Genomic DNA, 20,770 nt, shown 5'->3' with positions numbered 1-20,770 from the left:
GGGCAGAGCTGCTCTGCCTCACTCGCAGCCCATTAGCGCTGCTCAGGAATACACAAAATTGGGTTTTACTTTCAGGCTGACGCTCTGAAGATCTAAGCCAGGTCACTGCTTCTGCCTTTTCTGCCTTTCAGAGTGCAAACCACAGGGAGGAGGGCACCAGGAACCGCTCCTGCTCTCGGCTGTTCTCAGCTGCGAGGGTGGGGGCTCCTTCTCTCACCTGTTCCTGCCTTCGCTGCAGATCACAAACCCCCCCGGACCAGCCTCATTTCTGCACTGCTTGTTTCCAGCACTTAACCAGCACCTCACTAACTCTGCAGGTGCTTTTCAGACAGCACCCCTGTTTAAACATTCCACATTCTAATGGCTGAAACCCTAAATTCACCATTTCTGCTACTTTTTAACATTTATTACTTCATACCAACCAGTCGCATGCTGCTTGAACACTCCTTCCACCTGTCGATGCCAGCGCTTTTTGTCTGCAGAGAGAGCAAAATAAAGAGAATTTCAGTGCTGCTGGGTCCTGCTGCTGTGTGTTTGGACACTCGTGGGATGCTCTTTCCAATTCTCCAACCCCTTGGGCTTTTTTTTTTTTTGGGTGTGCCACCTGTCAAATCCCCATCAACTGACTGAAGGGCAAAGTCACACAGCCAGCACAAAATATGAAATATGGACCTCTGGGTTTTCCCACTTCCCCACTTTTTCTGGACAGAGAAACACCAGCATTTAAAGGTCTCTTTGCTGGCAATTTCAGCATGAAACCCTGTTGCTATTGGACATGAAATGAGTACGCAGAAGCTTGGTAAGTTTAAAAGAGAAAAATAACTAATTTTATTCAAACATTTGGTATTTATAGAATTTTAAAAGCGACCGTGGATTGGAAGATGGAATTACTACTTCTCCAACCACACTGGTTTAAAGATTAATCAATTATTTCTCTCTACTCACAGAGAAATATGTAAACTATTTTATTTATACATTAAATTGTGTGGGAACTCTGACTCTCAAATATGTAAACATTATCAGAATTTTAAAGAAGTTTTATGAGAACTTTAACACTTTCAAAAGAACTATAAAAGAAAACTTAACACTTTTAAAAATCAGAGCAACAAAACCCCAAAGATTTGGTTCTGGAAGTGCAGGAGTTGCACTGAGAAGGAGAAGAATCCAACAGCCACGAGAGGGCACAAACAGAGATTTTCCAGCTTACAAAAGCTCCCTTTAGTCCTTGCTCTATTCAAAGAGCTCTTCTGCTGCTTTCCCTTCAGGATGTCTCTGAATCCCTTTCCCCTCCAGCTGGGAACACCCAGCTCTCCTGTTCAGCGAGTTTCTGAGCACATGGAACAGCGTTAAATGTGGAATTGTGTTTCCCAAGTGCTCGACAGCAGCACGGGAAAGCAGCTGTGGAGCAGCCCAGCTCTGCGGCACCAGGGACAGCCAAAGGGAGGCATTCACCCAGAACCCAAATGGAGCAAGAATTATGAGTGAAGAAGGCAGAAAATGACAGAAATTTTAGGGTCACGAGGCAGAGATGGGAGCTCAGTTGAGGAAGGTGCAGAATTCCCCATGAAAAGGGGATTTCAGAGCTTCCTGCTTAAGGGAAAGGGAGCAGATCCAGGCTCCAGCCCGTGGGTCTGGGGTCAGGGACCCTCCAGGACTTGTGGCCGTTCTGGTGTCACCCCTTCTGTCATTTCCAAATGCTCTGACACCCCCGGAGGGTGTTCCTGAACGTGACCCCCAGCCCCCAGCCGTGTGCTGTTGACTCAGCTGTGCTTCAGCCTTCCCCACCCCTTGAACACACACATTTTGGTTCGTTTGGAGGGTAAGAGGAAGGCAGAAAGATAATGCTGATAATGGTAAAAAAACAACAAAAAAAAAAGAGAAAAATAGAGGGCTGTGTTGCAAATGTGTGATGATGAAAATACTTCCTCCCCAGGCTGTTTTGCTGCCCTTATCTGCCAGCATTCCCTGGAGATCAGCAGAGAGCTGGGCCCAGCTGCCCTCTGGAGGATGGATTTGATGGATTTGGGGTGGTGAACGCTGTGGGTTGGTGCTCCTGCCTCGCTGACCTTGCTCTGCTCTGGAAAATGTTCTATGCAAAGCAGAAACTGCTTTGCTTTGGAAAGCAGCTCAGGCAAAGGAGCTGAAAGATAAGGGGCACCTCTCTAAAAGATAGGGGGCACCTCTCTGAAAGATAGGGGGGACTTCTCTAAAAGATAGGGGGGTCATCTCTAGAAGATAAGGGACACATGTCTAAAATACAGGGGGCACCTCTCTAAAAGATAAGGGGGATCTCTCTAAAAGATAAGCAGGACTTCTCTAAAAGATAAGGGGGAACATCTCTAAAAGATAAGGGGGACTTCTCTAAAAGATAAGGGGGACTTCTCTAAAAGATAGGGAGGATCTCTAAAAGATAGGGGGAACGACTCTAAAGATAAGGGGGACCTCCCTGGAACAATGCCTGGGCATTCTTCCTGCCCTGCTTCCATCAGTTGCTGTGCTGCCCTTGCTCAGCTCAGCTCAGCTCCCCTCCGGTCTGGGTTGTTTCTGCTCTTTGGAGAGATGTGACTCTGCAAAACTCTCCTCTGAAGGCTGGCAGTGAAACCTGCCCTGCCAGGACAGCTCTGGCTCTGGAATGAGCAGTTTCTCCGGGATTTCCTCTGCCCAGATCTCAGCACAGATCTCTGGAGGAGCTGTGCACAGTCCAGCTTCCACCAGCCACCCTCGGGGACTCTTCTCCTTCATGACCTGATGATTCCTTGGAACAAATCACAGAGAGGAGCTCTGCTGGAATTAACTGCAGCTCCTGCAGTGCTTGGGGAGCCCGAAGGGAGGCAGAGAACATGAGGCTGGAGCCACACCTTTGTTCACCTGTGATTTCCAGAGCTGCCTCCATCATCCACAGGGACAACCAACCCCCTTTTCAATTTAATTTTCAGTGTGAGGAGGAAATGCTGCATAAAGCAAACAAGGCCAAAGGATATTTTTATCCCAGGATCTGCAACTGAGAGATTTCTTTGGGTTTTTCTCTCTTATTTTTTAATTTAGTGCCAGGAATGGTGCTGATGGTGCTGATGACTGATAAGTCTCTGCTTTCCTCCCAAAATTCCACCCTGGCCAAAACCTGGAGAGGACCCATCCTCCAGCTCCCAGGCCAAAATCAGCTTTTTAGAATTTGAGTACTCAAAACTGGTCCCAGCCATGCAAAAGTGGCCTGATTTTCACAACTGCTGAGTGCAGTGGGAGCTGGAAAACACATCCTGCTCCTGAGAAAATCAGGTCACTTAATTAGGTGACAAATTATGGCTTAGGTGCTCACATTTCCTCACGCTGGGTAGCAAGTGTTGGCTGGAGCGTTGTAGAAAAAAAAAAAAAAAAACAGTGACTCAGATGAACCAGAAAAGAGGAAAAAAGTAAGAAAATGACTTATTTTTCAGAATTTACTGGATGGTATCACTGAGTAAACGCTTCTGGTGATGCAAAATGGGTTCAGAAGCTTTGTGCAGCATTGCTGGTCCCCTGAGGCACCCAGTTCCTCCATCTCTTGGATTCTGAGATGAAGTGCAGGGAAATCATTTAAAAGCACCCAGCAACATGGAATAATCATTTTGAACAGACAGCAGAGGTTCTGTGCAACTGCAGCTCTGGAGAATTTGGGGAAGGGGAAAGAAAATCCTAACAGCAATGACTTCCAAATGCACAGCAGGTATTTCATTCACCGGGAAGAATTAAATGGGTTTGATTCTTCAACCTCAAAGCCCTCCCTGTGACACTTCTCAATGTCGGGGCCCAAGGAAAACCTTTCCCCACTCACTCACTGGTGAAATATTGCCAGGAAGAATCCCAGCTAAAGAGCTGACCCCAAAATATTCCAGCAGAATTGGTGTTGCCTCCCTGGCCCACGCATTGGTGTGTGAATGGTGCCCATTTTAACCCCAGCCCACTTCAAGGCAGAGCACAGAGCTCTGAGGGCTGCAGGATTTCACTCCTTACTGCTGGAGGATTTTTGGCTTCCTGTCACTTGTGACTGGGGAAAAAAAAAAAAAAAAAAAGGGGGGGGGAATGTCAATTGAGCTCGGAAATATATATATCAATAAATATAAAATATAATGGCCAAATGCTATTTGCTTCAGAGGAAATGACTGTAATGGGGAATGAGGTATTAACCATAGCGAGAATCTTCGGCCTCAGAAGCACCACAGGAAAATCCTCCCTCTGCTGAGAGCTCTGCCTTCTGCTTCTAGTCCAGTTTAAAAAGTGGTTGGCTTTATCTAAGCCCAGCTTAAACAAGGAGGGTGAACAGACAGTGGGGAAGCCACTGCAAACAGCAAGAGCAAGGCATGGGGGGGGACTACTCTGAGATAAAATGTAATACAGATAAAAATACATCACTAAAAAGCGTGCAAACTTCGGGGGGTTGATGCCCCAGCAGGGATTTCCATTGGCTCTTCTTTAATTTCACTAATTGTGCCATCAGCACAGCTCTGCCTGCGAGAGGGACTCGGCTTTATTTGGAATTTCTGCTCTCAGAGGCTGCAGAAAACGCCAGCAGCAGCCTCTGCCTCAGCCCCTGCTCCACAGGCACGGGGGGATTTGGGAATGAGCCCTGCAGGGATGGAGGAAAGAGAGGGAATGACCAACTCTGCCCTTTCATCCCATCCCTCAAGCCCACACAAAAAACCCCTCCGAGGGATGAATTCATCACCTGAGTCTTTGGCCCATCAAATATTCCTCTGTGTAAATAAAGATTCTTTAAAAAAAAAATATGCTGGAAATGCTTGGCTCTCCTCATCAGGTCCCACTCACAGGCCTGCCTGACAGGGTAAAATAAGAATTACAGCCCATAATTTATCCCAAATAAGTTTGAAAGAAGGATGCTGTCAAACAGAGCGTTTTTCCTTAGCAATACAAAATAAGCACCTTCATTTTCGCTTGTTTGTGCCTATAAAACATATTTATATAAACATATATTCAACTAGCTCTATGCATCTATTTAAAGATTGGCTTCTTCCATCTCTGTTGGTTTCTGGTAAAAGAATAGAAAGCAAAATGTTGGCTGGCTCCAGGGAATGGGAAAAAAAAATAGGAATTTTCTGGCTGCAGCTGCTGTTTGGAGCAGATCTGTCAGTGCAGGTGCAGGTCAGGAACCCAATATTTAAATTTCTCCTTGCCTTATGTGTCAAAGTCATGGGGTGGGAGGTTCTGTTTTCAACTCTGCTCTGTAACCTACAGTAAAGCTGTCAAAAATTCTCCACAAACAGTAAAACTCCCAGTATTTTTTGTGTGTTTTTTTCCAAATTGTGTATTTTTTTCCAACTTGTGTATTTTTTTCCAATTTGTGTATTTTTTTCCAAATTGCCCATCGAGTGACCTTTACAGATCCCTGAATTTTTGCAGTTTTCACCAATTCTTTATTAACAATCCAACAAGGAGAATGAGTCTGTTTTAGGCTTTCACACAACAACTGCACATTGAGGAATGGTTTTGCAGGGAAAATTTCTGTGCATTCAATGACTTGGTGATGTGAAGTGGGGAGAAACACCCAAATTCCCGGGTGCCATGAATTCCTTAATTATTCTGCACACAAAAACGGCCACAGTGAGGTGTTCCTCCTAAACGTGCTGCGCTCCTCTGGATCCTCAACACGCACAATTCTCTCGGCCACCCCCCAAAAAAAATCATATGGTGCTGCTTCTGTTCTTATTTGGGTGACCTTCCTGCTATAAATAGGGCCAGGACAGGAAGATATCACCAGGGATCCAGTTCCTGTTTAGGGCAGGGGGTTGGGGATGTTCCTTTTCTGCATCTGTGAAGGAAAAAACAACAAAACCCCCACGGCGTTTTTGTGAGGAGAACGACTCCGGTATGAGAGCGTGGCAGGATAATTAATTTCTCTCCCTTCGCTGAGTTTTACCTCAAATTCTCTGTTTTCCTGCCTGATGGCAGAGAGAAATCCCTGCTCATGCTGAATTCGCTGCCTTTAATTGCAGCCACGTCCCCTCCCGGAGCACCAGCTGGTTCTGCACCCCAAGATCCCCTTTGGGAACGTGCTGTTCCCAACCTCTGAGGTCAGCAGGGGCCACCAGCAGATCCCAGCTGTGGAAAACAGCCAGGTCCTGCCTGGAATACAGCAACTTCCAGAGGGGAAGTTCCTGGGAACGTGGTGACTGCGAGCTCTCCGTGCTGCATCCTGGAGGTCACGTAAATGTTTATGGAAGGTGCCTGGTGGGGCTGGAAATTCCCTTCCTCCCTCTTCCCAAGGGCTGGCTGCTTATCCCCAGCTCTGGAATGGCAAGCTCTGGTAGCAGGGAAGAGAGGGAAAAGGGCAAGGTGATCAGAAATGAACGTGGGGAACACGCTGCTGTGTGTTTGTAGTCTCCACAATTCCAAATGTTCCTTTTTTTCAGAGGACAAGCAAACTGCAGCCTGGCCACAGGAGGAGGAGGAGGAGGATGAAATGATGATTTTTATGTGCAAAGAACGAGGGCCTGGGCACGTGTCTCTTGCTTTTTGGAGTTATGTAAGACTTTGAAGGCGGATTTCTCTCCCCACATGTGCACCAAGTCATTCCCTAATCCCCTGCTCAGCCAGCTTGTTAAAGCACGAGGAGAGGGAAGCACAGGCTTGTAAAAAGTGGCCGGGATAAAGGCAGGAATGTGGCAGCCATTTACCATTTCCAAAGAGGCACAGGGTTTAAAGGGGAAGCAGGACATTCATTCCCTTCCTTAGAACATCAACAGTGCAGCTTTTTGTGAGGCATGGCCTCACAATGTCCAGCTCCTGCCAGCCACTCCAGGTCCCTGCAGGATGGAGGAGGAACAAGGCACAGGATTTTGGGCTGATTTGAGTCGGTCACACCCCATCAAAATTCCTCTGTCCTTTCATTCCCCCCTTCAGCTGCAAGGCCCTGTCGTTAGGTTTGCTTATAATCCTGATATTGGTTTGCTTTTTAATTTCTGTTTTGGATGATATTTGCTGTCTGGCTTCCTGGTTCACTTCCTTTAGCTTCTCTCCCCATGTGTTAATCTAAGAGCGCTGCTCAAGCAAGCTCTGAAAATAGCAGGAGGCCTGAAGCTGGGAATTTAAGAAAATGATGTCTCACAATTCCCTAATAAACCCACAAAAATTGGCAGCACCTCAGCTGCCTGGTCCAGGTTCAAATCTGTGACTGCAGGGCAGTGGGGACTCGCTGAAGGGAGGTGAGAAATAACTGCTGCTGTTAGAGGTTCTGCAGAATTGTGACCATTAGCAAAGCAGCCAGGTAGAGTTAACACAAATAAATTCACACACAACTGGAGCACATCCAGCAGGGGCTCGTCCCCTTCAAAACCTGATTTTAACAGTGGCCAGAACTGACCACGAGTTCACCACTCACAGGGAGCAGCTTTCATCTCAAAGCCATTAATCCATTTTTAGCTAACCAGGAAGACAATGTCCTTGCAAGGAGCCAAGCTGGAGGTTTAAGGATGCTCCAATGCACCATCTGGAGGCTCGGTGATAGCCAGAAAAGGAAGCAGTTGTCACGCTGATTGGGAAGAAATGAAGTCCCACATTTGAGGCAAGCACGGCGCTTTCTTCTCCCTAATTGCTCCTCTCCCTGTCCAGGAATGAGATTTGCCACAGCTCTGCTTTTTTCCCCTCATTGCCACAGCCTCTTTCTCCCACCAGGAGCGGGGTTTGGGCTGGTGGAGCTGCTGGGGGAATGGGAAGGGGGCAGGTGGCTGCTCCAATGTCCCTCTGCCACCTGGGCAGCTCTGCCTGTCCATCTGTCACAGCCCTTCTGCACTGTCCCCAGTGCCCAGCACAGCCCACAAACACCTGATTTAGGGAGGTGGGACAGCTCCCTGTGCTCCCTCTGTGCCCCCGCTCCTCCAGCAGCCCCATTTACCCCTCTGTACGTCGGATTTTTCAGTAGATCTTTAGGAAGAGAAGAGGGAAAAAAAAAAAAAAAAAAAAAGCAAAGCCACAAGTAGCACTTTAAAGTGCCAGTGTTAACATTTTCCAGCTTCTTGGGGTTTCAAAACAGGAAGTTTGGGGGCGGTGCAGTTGCACAATTTGCCAGAAAGCTGCTGTTCTGTGAAGCTGGTGACACGGGGCTGTACCAGGAACTCGAGCCCTGACGGCCACCAAGGATGGGACTTTCTGGGACGAATTCTCAGCAGGTTTTGATGTGCTGCTGCTGCCTGGAGGAGCCCTGTGTGAGCTCCTCTGGGCTGCAGTGGTTTGTCCTGCACAAAGCTGTGCTCAGGGGAGCTTTTCCCAGGCTGAGAGAGGAAGTGAGCAGAGATAACACAGCCCAAAGCCCCAAAAGAGAGCACTGAGCTTGGCTTGGATCTCGTGAGGAAACCTGTGCTGTAAAATCCCTCCTGGGTGAGGTCTGTGTGTGCTGCACACCCTCAGAGGGGCAGGGGAGTGTTGCTCTGAACTTGGCTCTGCTTGAGATTCAAATTGAGCTGCACACAACAGGTTTTGGTCAAAACTTTGTCAGCTTGGGCCCTGCACGACCAAATCATAGAATCCTGGGGTGGGTTTGGCTTGGAGGGGGCCTTGGAGATCATCTGGTCCCACCAGGGACACCTTCCACCACCCCAGGGTGGCCTTGGGCACTTCCAGGGATCCAGGGGCAGCCACAGCTTCTGGAAAGCTTCCAGAGCCTCACCACCCTCATGGGGAAGAATTTCTTCCATCAATCCATTCACTGTTTCACTCTTTTTCTATCCGGTGAAGAAGGGAATATCTTGTGCTTGCCAAAAATGGGGGGGGGGCTCAGCCACTCCCCTCCCAACATCTGCACTCAGCCTGATGTGATGCTCTTTGCCCTGATCATTTTTTGTCCATTCTGAGCCCTTACTTTCCCCTCAAGTGCTGATTTTCCCTTCTCCAGGGGCAGCGTGTGCTCATCCTGGGGACTCTCAGAGCTTCTGCGTGCTTGTGGGCTCCCAGCTCTGCTGAAAAGGCAAACCCCAGAGAGGGAAAATGGGAAGTGGACGCCTGGCATGAAGCTAAGCCTGCTCTCACACCTAAAATAGACTCAGGCAAAGCAGCAAGAAGGAAGTCTAAGAAATTAAGGAAGGTGGAAGGAAGAAGAAGGGTGGGGTGCTGAAATAGTTGGGTCAAAGGCAAAAAGAGAGACTCAAAATAGCCTCCTGCTCTAGACAGCTCTGTTCAGGAAATTTCTGAAGTCTTGTTGTTTTCAGTAACACACAAAATTCACAATATTCCAAATTAGTATTCCTCACTTTTTTTTTTTTTTTGTGTCATCTAGAGAAGACCAATATTAATTATGTCAATATTCATCATGTCAATATTAATCATGTCAATATTCATCATGTCAATATTCATCATGTCAATATTCACTGTGTCAATATTCATTATATCAATATTCACGTGGGAGATCTGGCCAAAGAAGCCCAAAATGCTGTGGGGAAAGGGGAAAAAGGGGTTAATGAGGGACATTTGCCACTGACTAAAACACCCCCAGAACAGAATTGGTGCTGGGAGTCCCCTGGTGCTGCAAGGGGGTGAGAAAGCACACACAGGGCTCAGCCTCTTGCCTCAGAGATTTTGAATGTGGTTACAGCAGTGAGCTACAGCTAAAGTCAAAGTTTCCATCAGGGGAAAGAGAAAACAAGTGAGGCAGCGAGCTCTGCTCTGAATTTCAGTTTGGGGAGCTGGATTTGGTCTCCTTCAGATCACTTTGGAGTCCTCAGGTGATAAAAAAGCTGTAAAAATGTACAATTATTTTGCTGTTATAATCATGCTAAGTTGTAAATTCGTGACCAGACTTTAAACTCTAATACCAGAATCAATATTAAAAATGACCCTGCAGTGTTTGGCTCAGTAATCTGCATTTTTTTTTACATGAGGTCTAACCAAGAGACTCCAAAAAGATTCAATCCTCACTTAGGGAAGGGTTAAAAAAAACCCCACATTAAAATAAATATGTTTGAAGCCTAAAAGGGAACAGGAAATGAAGAATTGTGATAAAGTGAGAAACAAGGAGATAAAGAAGGATCTAAGAATTTAATGAGCAAACTTCACCACAGACTGGGAAGATTTCCCTGCATACTTTCCTGATTTTGTTCTGGCCTGTCAGCTCTAAGTGTAGAGCCTTTTTACTCCTGTATCTGATCCTGCAGAATCTGTCAGTGAATTAGAAAAAAAAGCAAGAGGAAGACTTTAATGAGACCTGGATTTAGTAATTATCCCTACACCAAAGAGTACTTATGCATCTCTTTAACTCCAGGCATGTACTTACAGACTCCAGCCCTGCTCTTATGCAAAGCAGGTGCTGCAAGTATTAAAAATCATCAAGGCTTTGGGGCCCTTCTTCCTTCCAGCAAAATTTCCAAGGATTTTAAACCGAGTGATGAAAGGAACTTTGTTCAGCTCCCTGAAAACCTGGGGATTTGGTGCTGGCAAGAACACAGGGGTGTGGTTTTTGCCAGTGTGTTTGCTCACAAAAATCCCCTCAAGCAGCAAAGGTCTGGCAAAACCCTCAGCCCTGCATGGTCCCGCTGCTTCCCCTCTCCACAGGATCCTCCTTGACCCTCTTCATGGCTTTAATGACAGACTGCCCAATCCAGCAGCTGGCACAAAGAATTGTTACTCCAGGGCTTAATTCCCACGTTTGTGGGGGGAAATGTCACCTTCTTATGCCCCCGAATGTCTGTTTAACACCAAAATAATTCTGCAGCTGTGTCTTGCTTTAAGTTGCAAGAGAGTCAGGAACAGCTCTGGCTTCTCATTTTCAGGTGGTGCTTGCTCAACGTGGTCCTTTGCCACCGTGAAAAGCAAAAGCAGCCCGTGGCAGATGCTGGCTGGTGACACCAAGAGCACAGGGTGGAATTCCACTTTCACTCTGGTGATCATCACGTCAGTCAGGGTTACACCTAATAAAGTACATCAGGAAAGAGTCGAGCACTGTAATCCCATTTTTCCTTCTGCACACCTCCCCAGTGCACATCACTGTTTTCCAAGGGCAGCTTTTCCTTGACCCTCTTCATGGCTTTAATGACAGACTGCCCAATCCAGCAGCAGGCACAAAGCACTGGTTACTCCAGGGCTTAATTCCTGTGTTTGTGGGGCAAAAATGTCACCTTCCTATGCCCCCAAATGTCTGTTTAACACCAAAATAATTCTGCAGCTGTGTCAGAGACCTCTACAGGACACAGCCATGATACAGATAATGAAATTCCAGCTCAGCACGTCTCTCCTCCATCATTTCAGTCTCTGCTGAGCCACCTGGGGAAACACGAGCATTGTTAAGTCTTAAAAAGTGCCCAGCACATCTGAGCACAGGGGGTGGGAATTGCCAGGGCTCAAGCCCTGCTGAAATCCTGCCAGTTTTACAGCACTGACCAGAAAGGTGCTCAACTCCAATTCTGTGCTTTTGTATCCAGAATTACGTGATGTGGGTACTACAATCTAATGAAATCTCCTTTCCCCCCCCCTCGCCATTAGCATTTTCATTTTCGACACCTAAGAGTCGGCAGCAACGGGGTGGGAATGGATAAGGGCAGAGTCCTCATTCCTTTTTCCTGAGAAAATCTTGCTGTGTGTGAGCTCAGAGACACAGCCTGGCCTGTCCTCCACCTCCTTTATCGGGATCCTCAGCCAAAATTTCCACGGGTGTTCTGTGGCTGCTTGGGTACCTAAATAGTGGCAGATCTGGGGCTTCCCTTCAGTTCAGACCTTTGCCCGTGAGGACTCCCAGCTCAGCTGTGCTGCCTGAGCATGAAGTGGCTTTTCCCATGTTTTTTTTTTTTTTTTTTTCCCCTCCTTTCCCACAGCTCACACCTCATCCTAGCACCTCAGCAGCAGCGGGGACACATTTCCTGCCGTTGCCAGGGCTGTGTGGGATGGATGCTCGCCTCGGAGCCCTCGTTGTGCAGGCTGAGCTCTGCAGGTACTGGCAGACAGACAGACAGACAGACAGACACCCCCCCTCCCCCCATGAGCAGCACCTCATTTCCAGAGCTCAGCTCTCCCCCGCACCTCGGCAGCGCTGCTGTGGGGGTGTGCTGCTAAAATTATTCATGGGGGAAAAAAAGGAAAAAAAAAAAAAACCTTTTACAACTGAGAGCTGAGCCCCATCTTCTCTGGGCTTTCGTGTGTGGCTGATATCTAGAAAGCAGCCTGAGAAGTGCAGGTTTTCTTTCCTAAACACAGAAGGAGCCTCTTTTTCCATCTGTTGCAGCCTCTCTTCCCATCCTGCTGAGGAGGCAGCCTGCCCTGGGAGGGAATCACTGATCCAGGGACAATTCCAGGCACTGGCACTAACAGCAGCATCAGGAAGGACGAGAGCACCTTGTGGTGTTGCCAACTCAAAATAATATCTGTGCTTCCAGCAAGACCCCTCCCTCCACATGTCAGAGTGGGCTCCTGGGAGCTGGAGCAGGAAAAATGGATAAATAAAATGAATGGCAGGTGTTTACAAAGGTTGGCTGTAAAGCTCTCTTGGTTTGTAAAGATTAGTTTGTTCTGCAGGCTCCTGTGGTCATGGTGAAGAACCTAGACTCATGTGAGTTTCCATTTTGGTAAATATTTAAGAGCTGCCTTGTGAAAAATAGGCAAGAAAGGAGAATCTATCATTTGAGAGGAATTCTTCGCAGTAAATTTCAGGGGCTGATACAGCAAGGCACGCCTGGTAAGTGACAGAATCATGGAATCACAGAATGGTTTGGGTTGGGAGGGACCTTAAAGATAATTTCATTGATGCCCTGACATGGCAGGGACACCTTCCACTATCCCAGGGTGCTCCAAGCCCTGTCCAGCCTGGCCTTGGACACCTTTTAACCTTTTCTGTGCAGTGAGGCCTCTCTTAGGTCTGGTTCAAAGGAGCTGAGGCTCACAGGACTGTGCTGCACCCCCATGTGTGTCCCTGGGTCTCTCCAGCTTCCCACAACAGCTCCTGAGCTTATCAGGATGTTTAAACCCAGTGGGGCAGAGATGCAGAGCTCTCAAGGGTATTTCATGTCTTACCACTTCTCTGTGATAGAAAATAAATAAGAATAGGTTCTTGGATAGCTGCAGGAGTGCCCCATGTGGGAAAGACTGGGAGGTGATCCTGGTTATCAGCATCAGAGGACCCTGCCAGACACAAGGCTAGGACAGGCTGCAGACACAGGAGCAGCATCAGTCCCCAGCCAGAGCAAGGACTGGGAGAGGTCCTGGCATTCCCAGAGCTGCTGTTCACAGCCAGGGCAGGCCCAGAGGCACCTGAGCAGCTCCACACGTGGATCTCCTGCGTGGGGAGAGAGGGCTGGGTGCAGAGGGCTCAGACCTGAGAGTGCATCGAGCACAGCAGCACTGATACAGCACAGCTGCAGAGGGAGTTTGGTAGGAAATGCTGTCCTGGGAAAGCCAGAAGAGCAGAGTGTGTGTTTCAACAAGAAAAACGTGTCTGATGCCTCAGGTTTAGCTTTTCTATTTTTCACATTCTGTGCTGCTTCAGTGTGTGGGTCTGGGCTTCACATGAGGGGATGCTGAGCTCTGTGCACAGAGCAGGGAGACAAAACAATTCCTGCTCCAGCTGGGCACCAAGGACAAATGATCCAAACCTCAGGCCCAGGAGCACAAACAGCGTGGGCTGGAGAGAGAAAAACAAGCAGGATGGGAGTGCCTGGGCTAAAGCTGGAATGGGACAATGAACTGCAAGGTGCAAATGGAGCAGAGCTGATCCCAGTGAGAGCCCCCGGGAGCGCTCGTGCATTTTGGGACCATTTTGGTTCATTTGGGTGCAGCCCTGGCTGGGCTCTGGTGCTGCCCAAGGTGGATCCATGGAGGAGATCCTTTGAATAAATCCCTGCTTTATTCTGTAGCTCTGTCCAGCTCTGCTCTAGGCCAGCCTGCACAAGGAATCATGTCAGGCCCAGAAGAAGTCAGCCAACAGTGCAGGTGAAGAGGTCCCAGGTGCAGCCCTGCAGGACCCAGGGCCAGCAGCTGCTGCTCAGGCTGTGCACAGGCACAGCAGAGAGCACAGCCCCTCCTCATCCTCCTCTCCCCCTGCTCCCAGCAGCCCCACAGGACACCCCTGGCAAGCTCAGATAAGGAGGGGTTCCACCAAAAGAGGATTGCTCTGTGTGTGTGCAGGTCTCTCTCCTGTCTCTCCCCACAACCCTGGGGCAATTCAGGATTTCAGGCTGCAGTTGAAACCAGACCCTTTTTTTCAGTGCAATCCTCTTTGTTCTGCAGTTTAGCATTTCATACTTTCAGCAAATAAATCGTGTGGAGTAAGGCTGAAGTGAATTTTCAGGGCAAATTCTGTAGGTAGCAGCCAGACCTCGGTGCCATTTGGGGGTTTGGGGATTTTTTTGGATGCTGAGCCCAGCTCTGCCTGGATTGCTGTGTGGAAATGCCTCCATCCTGCCAGGCAGGTGAACGTGTTGAGCTGCACAGAGACCACGAGGCTTTCACAGGAGCTCAGCATCAGCCTAATTTTGCTCCCAGTGGCATTGAATGAGGCAGAATTAGGCTGGAGCTGAGCTGCTGAAAGCTGTATCTTATCTTCCTCTTGCTGGCGTTGCCTAAAAATAAGGAGTCCAATTAAATCTACAGCAGTACAGAGTATGAGGGAATGTATAATTAATTTAAAAAATCAAAGGCTGTCTTACAGCGCTGATCAGCATTTAGCAGTGCTGCCACCAGCTCTTACTCTCTTCATTCTTCCTTTTTAATCAGTGATTATTGTTGGATCTCCTGACAGTGTGATCACATATTCTGGTGGTATTTCAACAACTGCATTCCCTGGGAGCTGTAAACATACCCACAGGAGGAGAAGGAGTGAGGGAAAAATTTATTACCCTGGTCCTGACATTTAACTGGAGCCCTGATATTGGTGAAGGATAAAAATTTGCTCGCTGTGATAGTCAGGGCTTTCATTTCCAGCACAGCCCTGACGAGAAACTAAAAGCTGAGAGAAGAAATTGCATGTCCAAGGTCACCTCCCAGAGTCATCACTCTCCTTATTGCTGTTTCCTGTATCCTTATTGCTGTTTTCTGTATCCCAAAAACAAAAAGAGGTGGTTTTTTTTTGTTTGTTTTTTTTTTTTTTGGTCTATCAGGACAGCATAAGGCAGCCACCTGTGAGCACAGGGCTTTGTCACCTCCCAGCCAAGGGTTTCACACTTGCCCTGTCCCCTGCAGCTGAGGGGAGCTGAGGAGGATGAGCTCCTGCATTTCTGCTGGCAGCAATCCCCAGGAGCTCAGCTGGATCCACAGAAGCTGCAGTGGCTCCATCTGGGCCCCCAGAGCAAACTCTGCCTTTTATTTTGGGTGCCAGCTGCTCCCAGTGGGACAACAGCGAGGGCGGGTTTGTGTCACCCCTTCCCGGAGCCTCTTCCCTGGCTTGTGCCCAGATTTCCCCACTTTCCCCTTTTCTCATGGCATTTCAGGCTGGATCCCTCCCTTTTTATCTGGGTTGTGCCCAGATTTCCTCATTTTCCCATTTCCTGATGCCATTTCAGGCTGAATCCCTCCTTTTGTGGCTGGGTTGTGCCCAGATTTTCCTATTTTCCCTTTCCTCATGGCATTTCAGGCTGAATCCCCCCTTTTGTGGCTGGGTTATGCCCAGATTTCCCCACTTTCTCCTTTTCTGGAGGGATTTCAGGTTGAGTCCCTCCTTTTATTGGAGTTGTGCCCAGATTTCCCCATTTTCCCTCCCTTTCCTCAAGGCATTTCAAGCTGAATCCCTTTCTTTTTAGCTGGGTTATGCCCAGATTTCCCCACTTTTCCCTTTCTGGTGGATTTTCAGGCTGAATCCCTTCCTTTTGATCTGGGTTATGCCCACATTTCCCCACTTTCCCCTTTCCTGGTGCCATTTCAGGCTGAATCCCTCCTTTGGTGGCACAGTTCAAAATCCTCCTGCTCCAGCAAGGACAGACTTTTGCCTGGAGGGAATTCTGGGGGGAAATCACTCCAGAGGCCAGCAGGGGAGGCAGGGATTGTTCACCCCGTGAGGTGCAGGAGCCCTGTGCTGGTGGCATCGCCCCCTCTGAGCAGGGACCTGCTCCAGCCTTGTCCCCAGCCTTGTCCCCAGCCTTGTTCCCAGCCTTGTCCCCAGCCTTGTCCCCTGCCTTGTCCCCAGCCTTGTCCCCAGCCTTGTCCCCAGCCCCAGGAGGCGCCTGCAGGGCACCTTTGCTGTGCTCTGGGTGGCTTTTCAAAGAGCTCAGATGTTTCATGGGCCTGGAAAAAGAGTGAGATGCAATCCAGACCTGAATGTCACCTGCTGCCACACCAGTTTATGTGGAATTCCTCCTTCCCTCTGCCTTTCCTTGCTGCGCCCCATCCTTTTTTTTCCTGCGTGTTTAACCCACGGATTCCCCCTGGCACTGCCAATTCCTGCCCTGGGTGATGTGATCCCAGGGCTCCTTCACAAAAATCACAGTGCAAGGCTCTCCAATTACTACAGGCAGGCAGAAAATAAATAATTGTGAGAGGGAAATTATTCCCAGCCTGGTCCTTGCATTCCCCAGGGCGAGTCTGACTCACCATTTCTCGATCCTCAACTAAATACCTTTTGTAAAAAATAGGGTTTTGATAAAATAATGTTTAATATGTAAACTTATTAACACTAGGTTTTAAAACTTAAAATAAGGTTTTTATAATAATAATAATTTTTTCTTAAAAATTTTTTATAAAAAATATTTAGGGGAAGATCAGCCACCCCTAAGTGCAGTGAAATTCAGGAGAAGGTCTATCCCTGCTGTAGGTTGGTGTAGAGCAGCTCAAGGAGGACAAAAAGGGATCTCAGAGTTCTCAAGGGACTTTTATTTGTACAAACATCAGCCCTGGGCTGTGTTAGAGTCTTTCTGTCTGTTAAACAGAAAAAAATAAACTTTTCTTTTCACTTTGAAGCATGATTTCCTGCATTATTTAATATTCTGTTCAATGCATTTCAGTGCATTTCTCTGATCACCCCTCCCAATGGATTCAGGGCTCCGGGATCCAGCTCTGCTGCTGTCAGATTTAAAAATAAAGATCTCCACAAGAGTTTTTTTTTATGTAAGGAAGAGTATTTTTTACTTCTCTGCTGCCTTTGCTGACTGGGCACTGCTATAGGCTGCTCTGAACTACGCATTTGAAGTTATTTTTGAAATGTGTTATTACCCCGAAGTTGCATCTCTCCCTTTTTGATGCATAATTTAGATTTTAGCCTCTCATAAATTACATGCCTAAGGAACTGCTGATGCTTCTGGGAAAGAGAAAAGAAAAGGCTCCAACAACAATAATAAGTCTGTACAAAGTATTCTTTGTGGAGACTGCTCTGGATATGAACACATTTGTGCTTCTCTGAGTTTTCCCCTGTTTTTGTCCCTGGGATGTTGACACAAACACAGAACCTCTATTGCTGGGTGATTCACCAAGATCAGGGAGATCTCGTGAATTTTGTCCTCAGCTCCCATCCCAGCTCTGTGTGGCGCCCAGATGGATGGATGGGGTGGGAAAGAAAGGAAATCCATTCGCTTTTTCTAATGGAGAAGTTTCTTCCTTGCACAGCAGCAAGGCCAGGCGGGAAATCTCCAGGAAAAGCAGGATTAATAAAGTCATGAGGGCGTTGGAGTAACTCAGTCTCGTGCTGCTTTTGGTTCTATTCTGCTGCTTGATGTTGACAAATCTATTTATTTTTGGGTGCATTTTATCCTCTGCTCAAAATCCTCTGCCTGTTGCTGCTTTCCTTTAGGTTACCATAGAATTTCTTCCAAAAGCTGCTGAAAAATTTCCCAGTGGCTTCCAAATGGCTCTGGCCGTAACATTTCTATTTACAGGTGTGGGAATTTCGGACAAGTGTATGAAATGCCACAGCTCCCTGCTGAACCTGGCTTCAAATTAGTAATGCCAAGTGTGAAATTAATGAAAATCAGGGAAAATAAACTTTCTGTTGCAAAACAAATGGAAGATTTCTGCAGGCTCTGCGTTGTACCCCAGTAATTGTAACTGAGTTCATCTGCTGCTCCTGAGGTTAAAAAGAAGAAGAAATTATTGCCTGAAATGATCTGTCCAAGGAAAACTGAGATAAAATGGGGGATGGGAGAAAGAAAAAGGTCAAAAATTGGATGTTTTTCTAAGTATTGGAGGCAACATCAGCAGGTTTTTAAGTGTGTAATTTATGAGGGAAGTGATTCAAATGAGATCAGGCACTTTAAAAAATCAGCAAAGTGTGGAGGACATAATAACCTTTGAAGAATTTTAAAAGCCTTTTCACATTTGTATTATTCGAGTTCCTGACTCCTGCAATTTCACCTCTTTTTTTTTTTTTTTTTTGCTGCTGTTGATGTTTTCATGGCACAGCTCCTAATATCAAGTGATTATTGCAGAATCAACGAGTTTCATTAGAAAAGGCAAAGTCAGTCCTTGTCCTTCCTGTCTGGCAAGAAAAGCTTAAGAAAACAACTTCAGTGTGTCCTAAATCCTTACAGGAACAGAAGCAAATCTCGAGTTTTAATGTTCTAATAATTAAATCTCAGTCTTTGAGCCAGGCCCAGGAGTTTGTGGCCTTTGTCAAACCCTGAGTTTTGCAGATTTCTGTTGGAGTAGGTGCAGGATGGAGAGAAAAAAAAGCTCAGAAACTCCAGCCTTAAAACTCTGTGGCAGTTCCCCAGAATTATTAAAAATCGATTATTAAAAATCTTTATTTAAAAAAAAAAAAAGGTTTTTGGGGGTCTGGCTGATTTTCTGTGTCCCTCTGTGCCATTACTAGGGAGAGCTCCAAGAGCAATTTTGGGGCAAAACAGCACCACGTAAAACCCTCCTCATGAAAGTTCCCATCGTTCTCCTCCTCTCAAATCAACGTGAATTGAATTATTTCTGACATTCCCACACAGAAAAACCTTCCTTGAGGTTTTTAAAGTCCCTGGGCTCCTGCAGCAGCTGTAGGACCTTTGCTAAAACCAGGAATAAAGATCCTGGATAAAAGCCAAACCAGTGACACCTTGTCCAAATCCACGAGGATCAAGCACTTTATGTAGCCTGAAAAATCAACTTTTTTTCCTGTCTGAGAGCTCCACATCTCCAAACCCAACCCTCAATTTTTGTCAGCATCGAGAAGAGGTGAAATTTTCCAAGAGGGATTTATTTTTTGGTTTAATTTTGGTTTATTTTTTGGTTTTTATTGTTTTTGTTTTTTTTTTTTTTTTTTTTTTTAACTTTTTTTCCAACTGGGATTTTTTATTTTAAATTTCTTTTCCAACTGGGATTTATTTTTAGGGAGCGGGGTGTTTTGATAACAATAGAGTTCTGCTCAAGCCTCCTGCCCAACATTCGGCCTCAACTTTACCTTTGTGATGGAAATTTCGGCTTGCAGGGTGTTATAAATATTGTTGGCTTTTCACACATATTAAGATGAATGCTATATCTATAAATTTAAAATAACTTTGCTTTTATTTCTGCTATTACAAAAAACTTAGTAGCAGTAGTAGTAGTAATTAGTTACTATATAAATAACTATATAATAGGTTATGAAGTATTTTAACTTTATAAAGTTAAAACTTTATTTTTAGTTTTAAAGTGTTGTAACTATATAATAGTTATATATATATTATAACTATAATATATATAGTTATATATATATAATATAGTTATATAACTATAAATAAATAGTTATATATAACTATTATAACTATAATATATATAGTTATATATAAAATGATTATAACTATAAATATATAGTTAAATATATAGCTATTATAACTATAATATATATTTATATATATAACTATTATATAGTTATAAGTGAACTATCTGTTTAGTCAGGATAACATCCAGTGAACATATAAAGAGGACCCTACTATTAATTAGTAATAGAATTAATATATAGTATTAATTATAATTAACATATTAATATAAAATATATAATTAATAATTATTAATAGAAATATATTAATATATAATATTAATTATAATTACTATAATATATCAACTATCTACTACTAATTAATAGACCAACTATCAACATCTGCCGTCTAAAAAAAGTACGGACCAAGGGCCAGACTAAAAGTGATTAAAAAAGGAGCTAAAACCACAGCCAAGAAACACACATGCTCCAAAAAAAGCAGACGCAAAGAGGGCCACGCCAAATAGTTCCTAAAATATGTAAATTGATTTCTAGAAAAATATGAATATAGAGAAGAGTCTATGGGTATGTGAATATACAACAAACGAGTGTAATAAAAAAGCATTTTCGGAGCGTCCTCCAAGGTAACGCTGCGCTCGCAGCTGAGTCCAAGACAGGACTGTGATCTCTGTTTTACTCTCTGTCTCCTGTTGTCCTTTATGAAACTTTTCCGATTTTCCCAGCAGAGCGAGCCGTGTTTTTCACCCGGGGGTTGCTGCGAGGTCACCTGGAGGCAGGTCGGGTTTGTCATCCCGCAGGGCGAGGAAAGGTACCAGCACTGCCCCGAACCCCCGCAGCCAAGGGCTGGAATTGGCTTCAAAAGGCGCTCCAACAATAACCTTTCAATGGATTCCATCACTTCCGTAATCAACAAAACATGATTTTCTCTCCGGCTTATCTGGGTGCCAAGTGCTGTGCCTGCACTACAATGCGCGCATTGTTCTTGCAGCCTGCAGGCTAAAATGTATTTTGGTAACTGCTGCTCTTCCCAACACAATTGCCTGCTGACAGTTATTCCAGCAGAGCTTTAACTCCTTCCAGCCGCAGGAATCTCTCCCAAAAAGGTTTTTTTTCTTTTTTTTTCTTTTTTTTTTCCCTTCCCCACGAAGAACAGAAAGGCACCTAAACCTGCGACTCTCAGTGTTAGATAACATGTAAATG

General features: G+C 46.0%; 1 protein-coding gene across 1 annotated transcript in view; it reads right to left on the bottom strand.

The window, feature by feature from the left end:
* The window catches only part of UBASH3B (ubiquitin associated and SH3 domain containing B), a 70,041-nt gene that overhangs the window by 23,641 nt on the left and 25,630 nt on the right, over positions 1 to 20,770 (bottom strand). The window contains exon 2 of the mRNA XM_053997008.1: positions 423 to 476. Within this exon, the coding sequence (XP_053852983.1) occupies positions 423 to 476 (54 nt within the window). The remainder of the gene's footprint in view (positions 1 to 422; positions 477 to 20,770) is intronic.

Source organism: Vidua macroura, chromosome 22, assembly GCF_024509145.1.
Source record: "Vidua macroura isolate BioBank_ID:100142 chromosome 22, ASM2450914v1, whole genome shotgun sequence".
Taxonomy (NCBI): Eukaryota; Metazoa; Chordata; class Aves; order Passeriformes; family Viduidae; genus Vidua; species Vidua macroura.
Note: the sequence above shows the minus strand (reverse complement) of the source record. Positions and strands in the feature narration are given on the sequence as shown.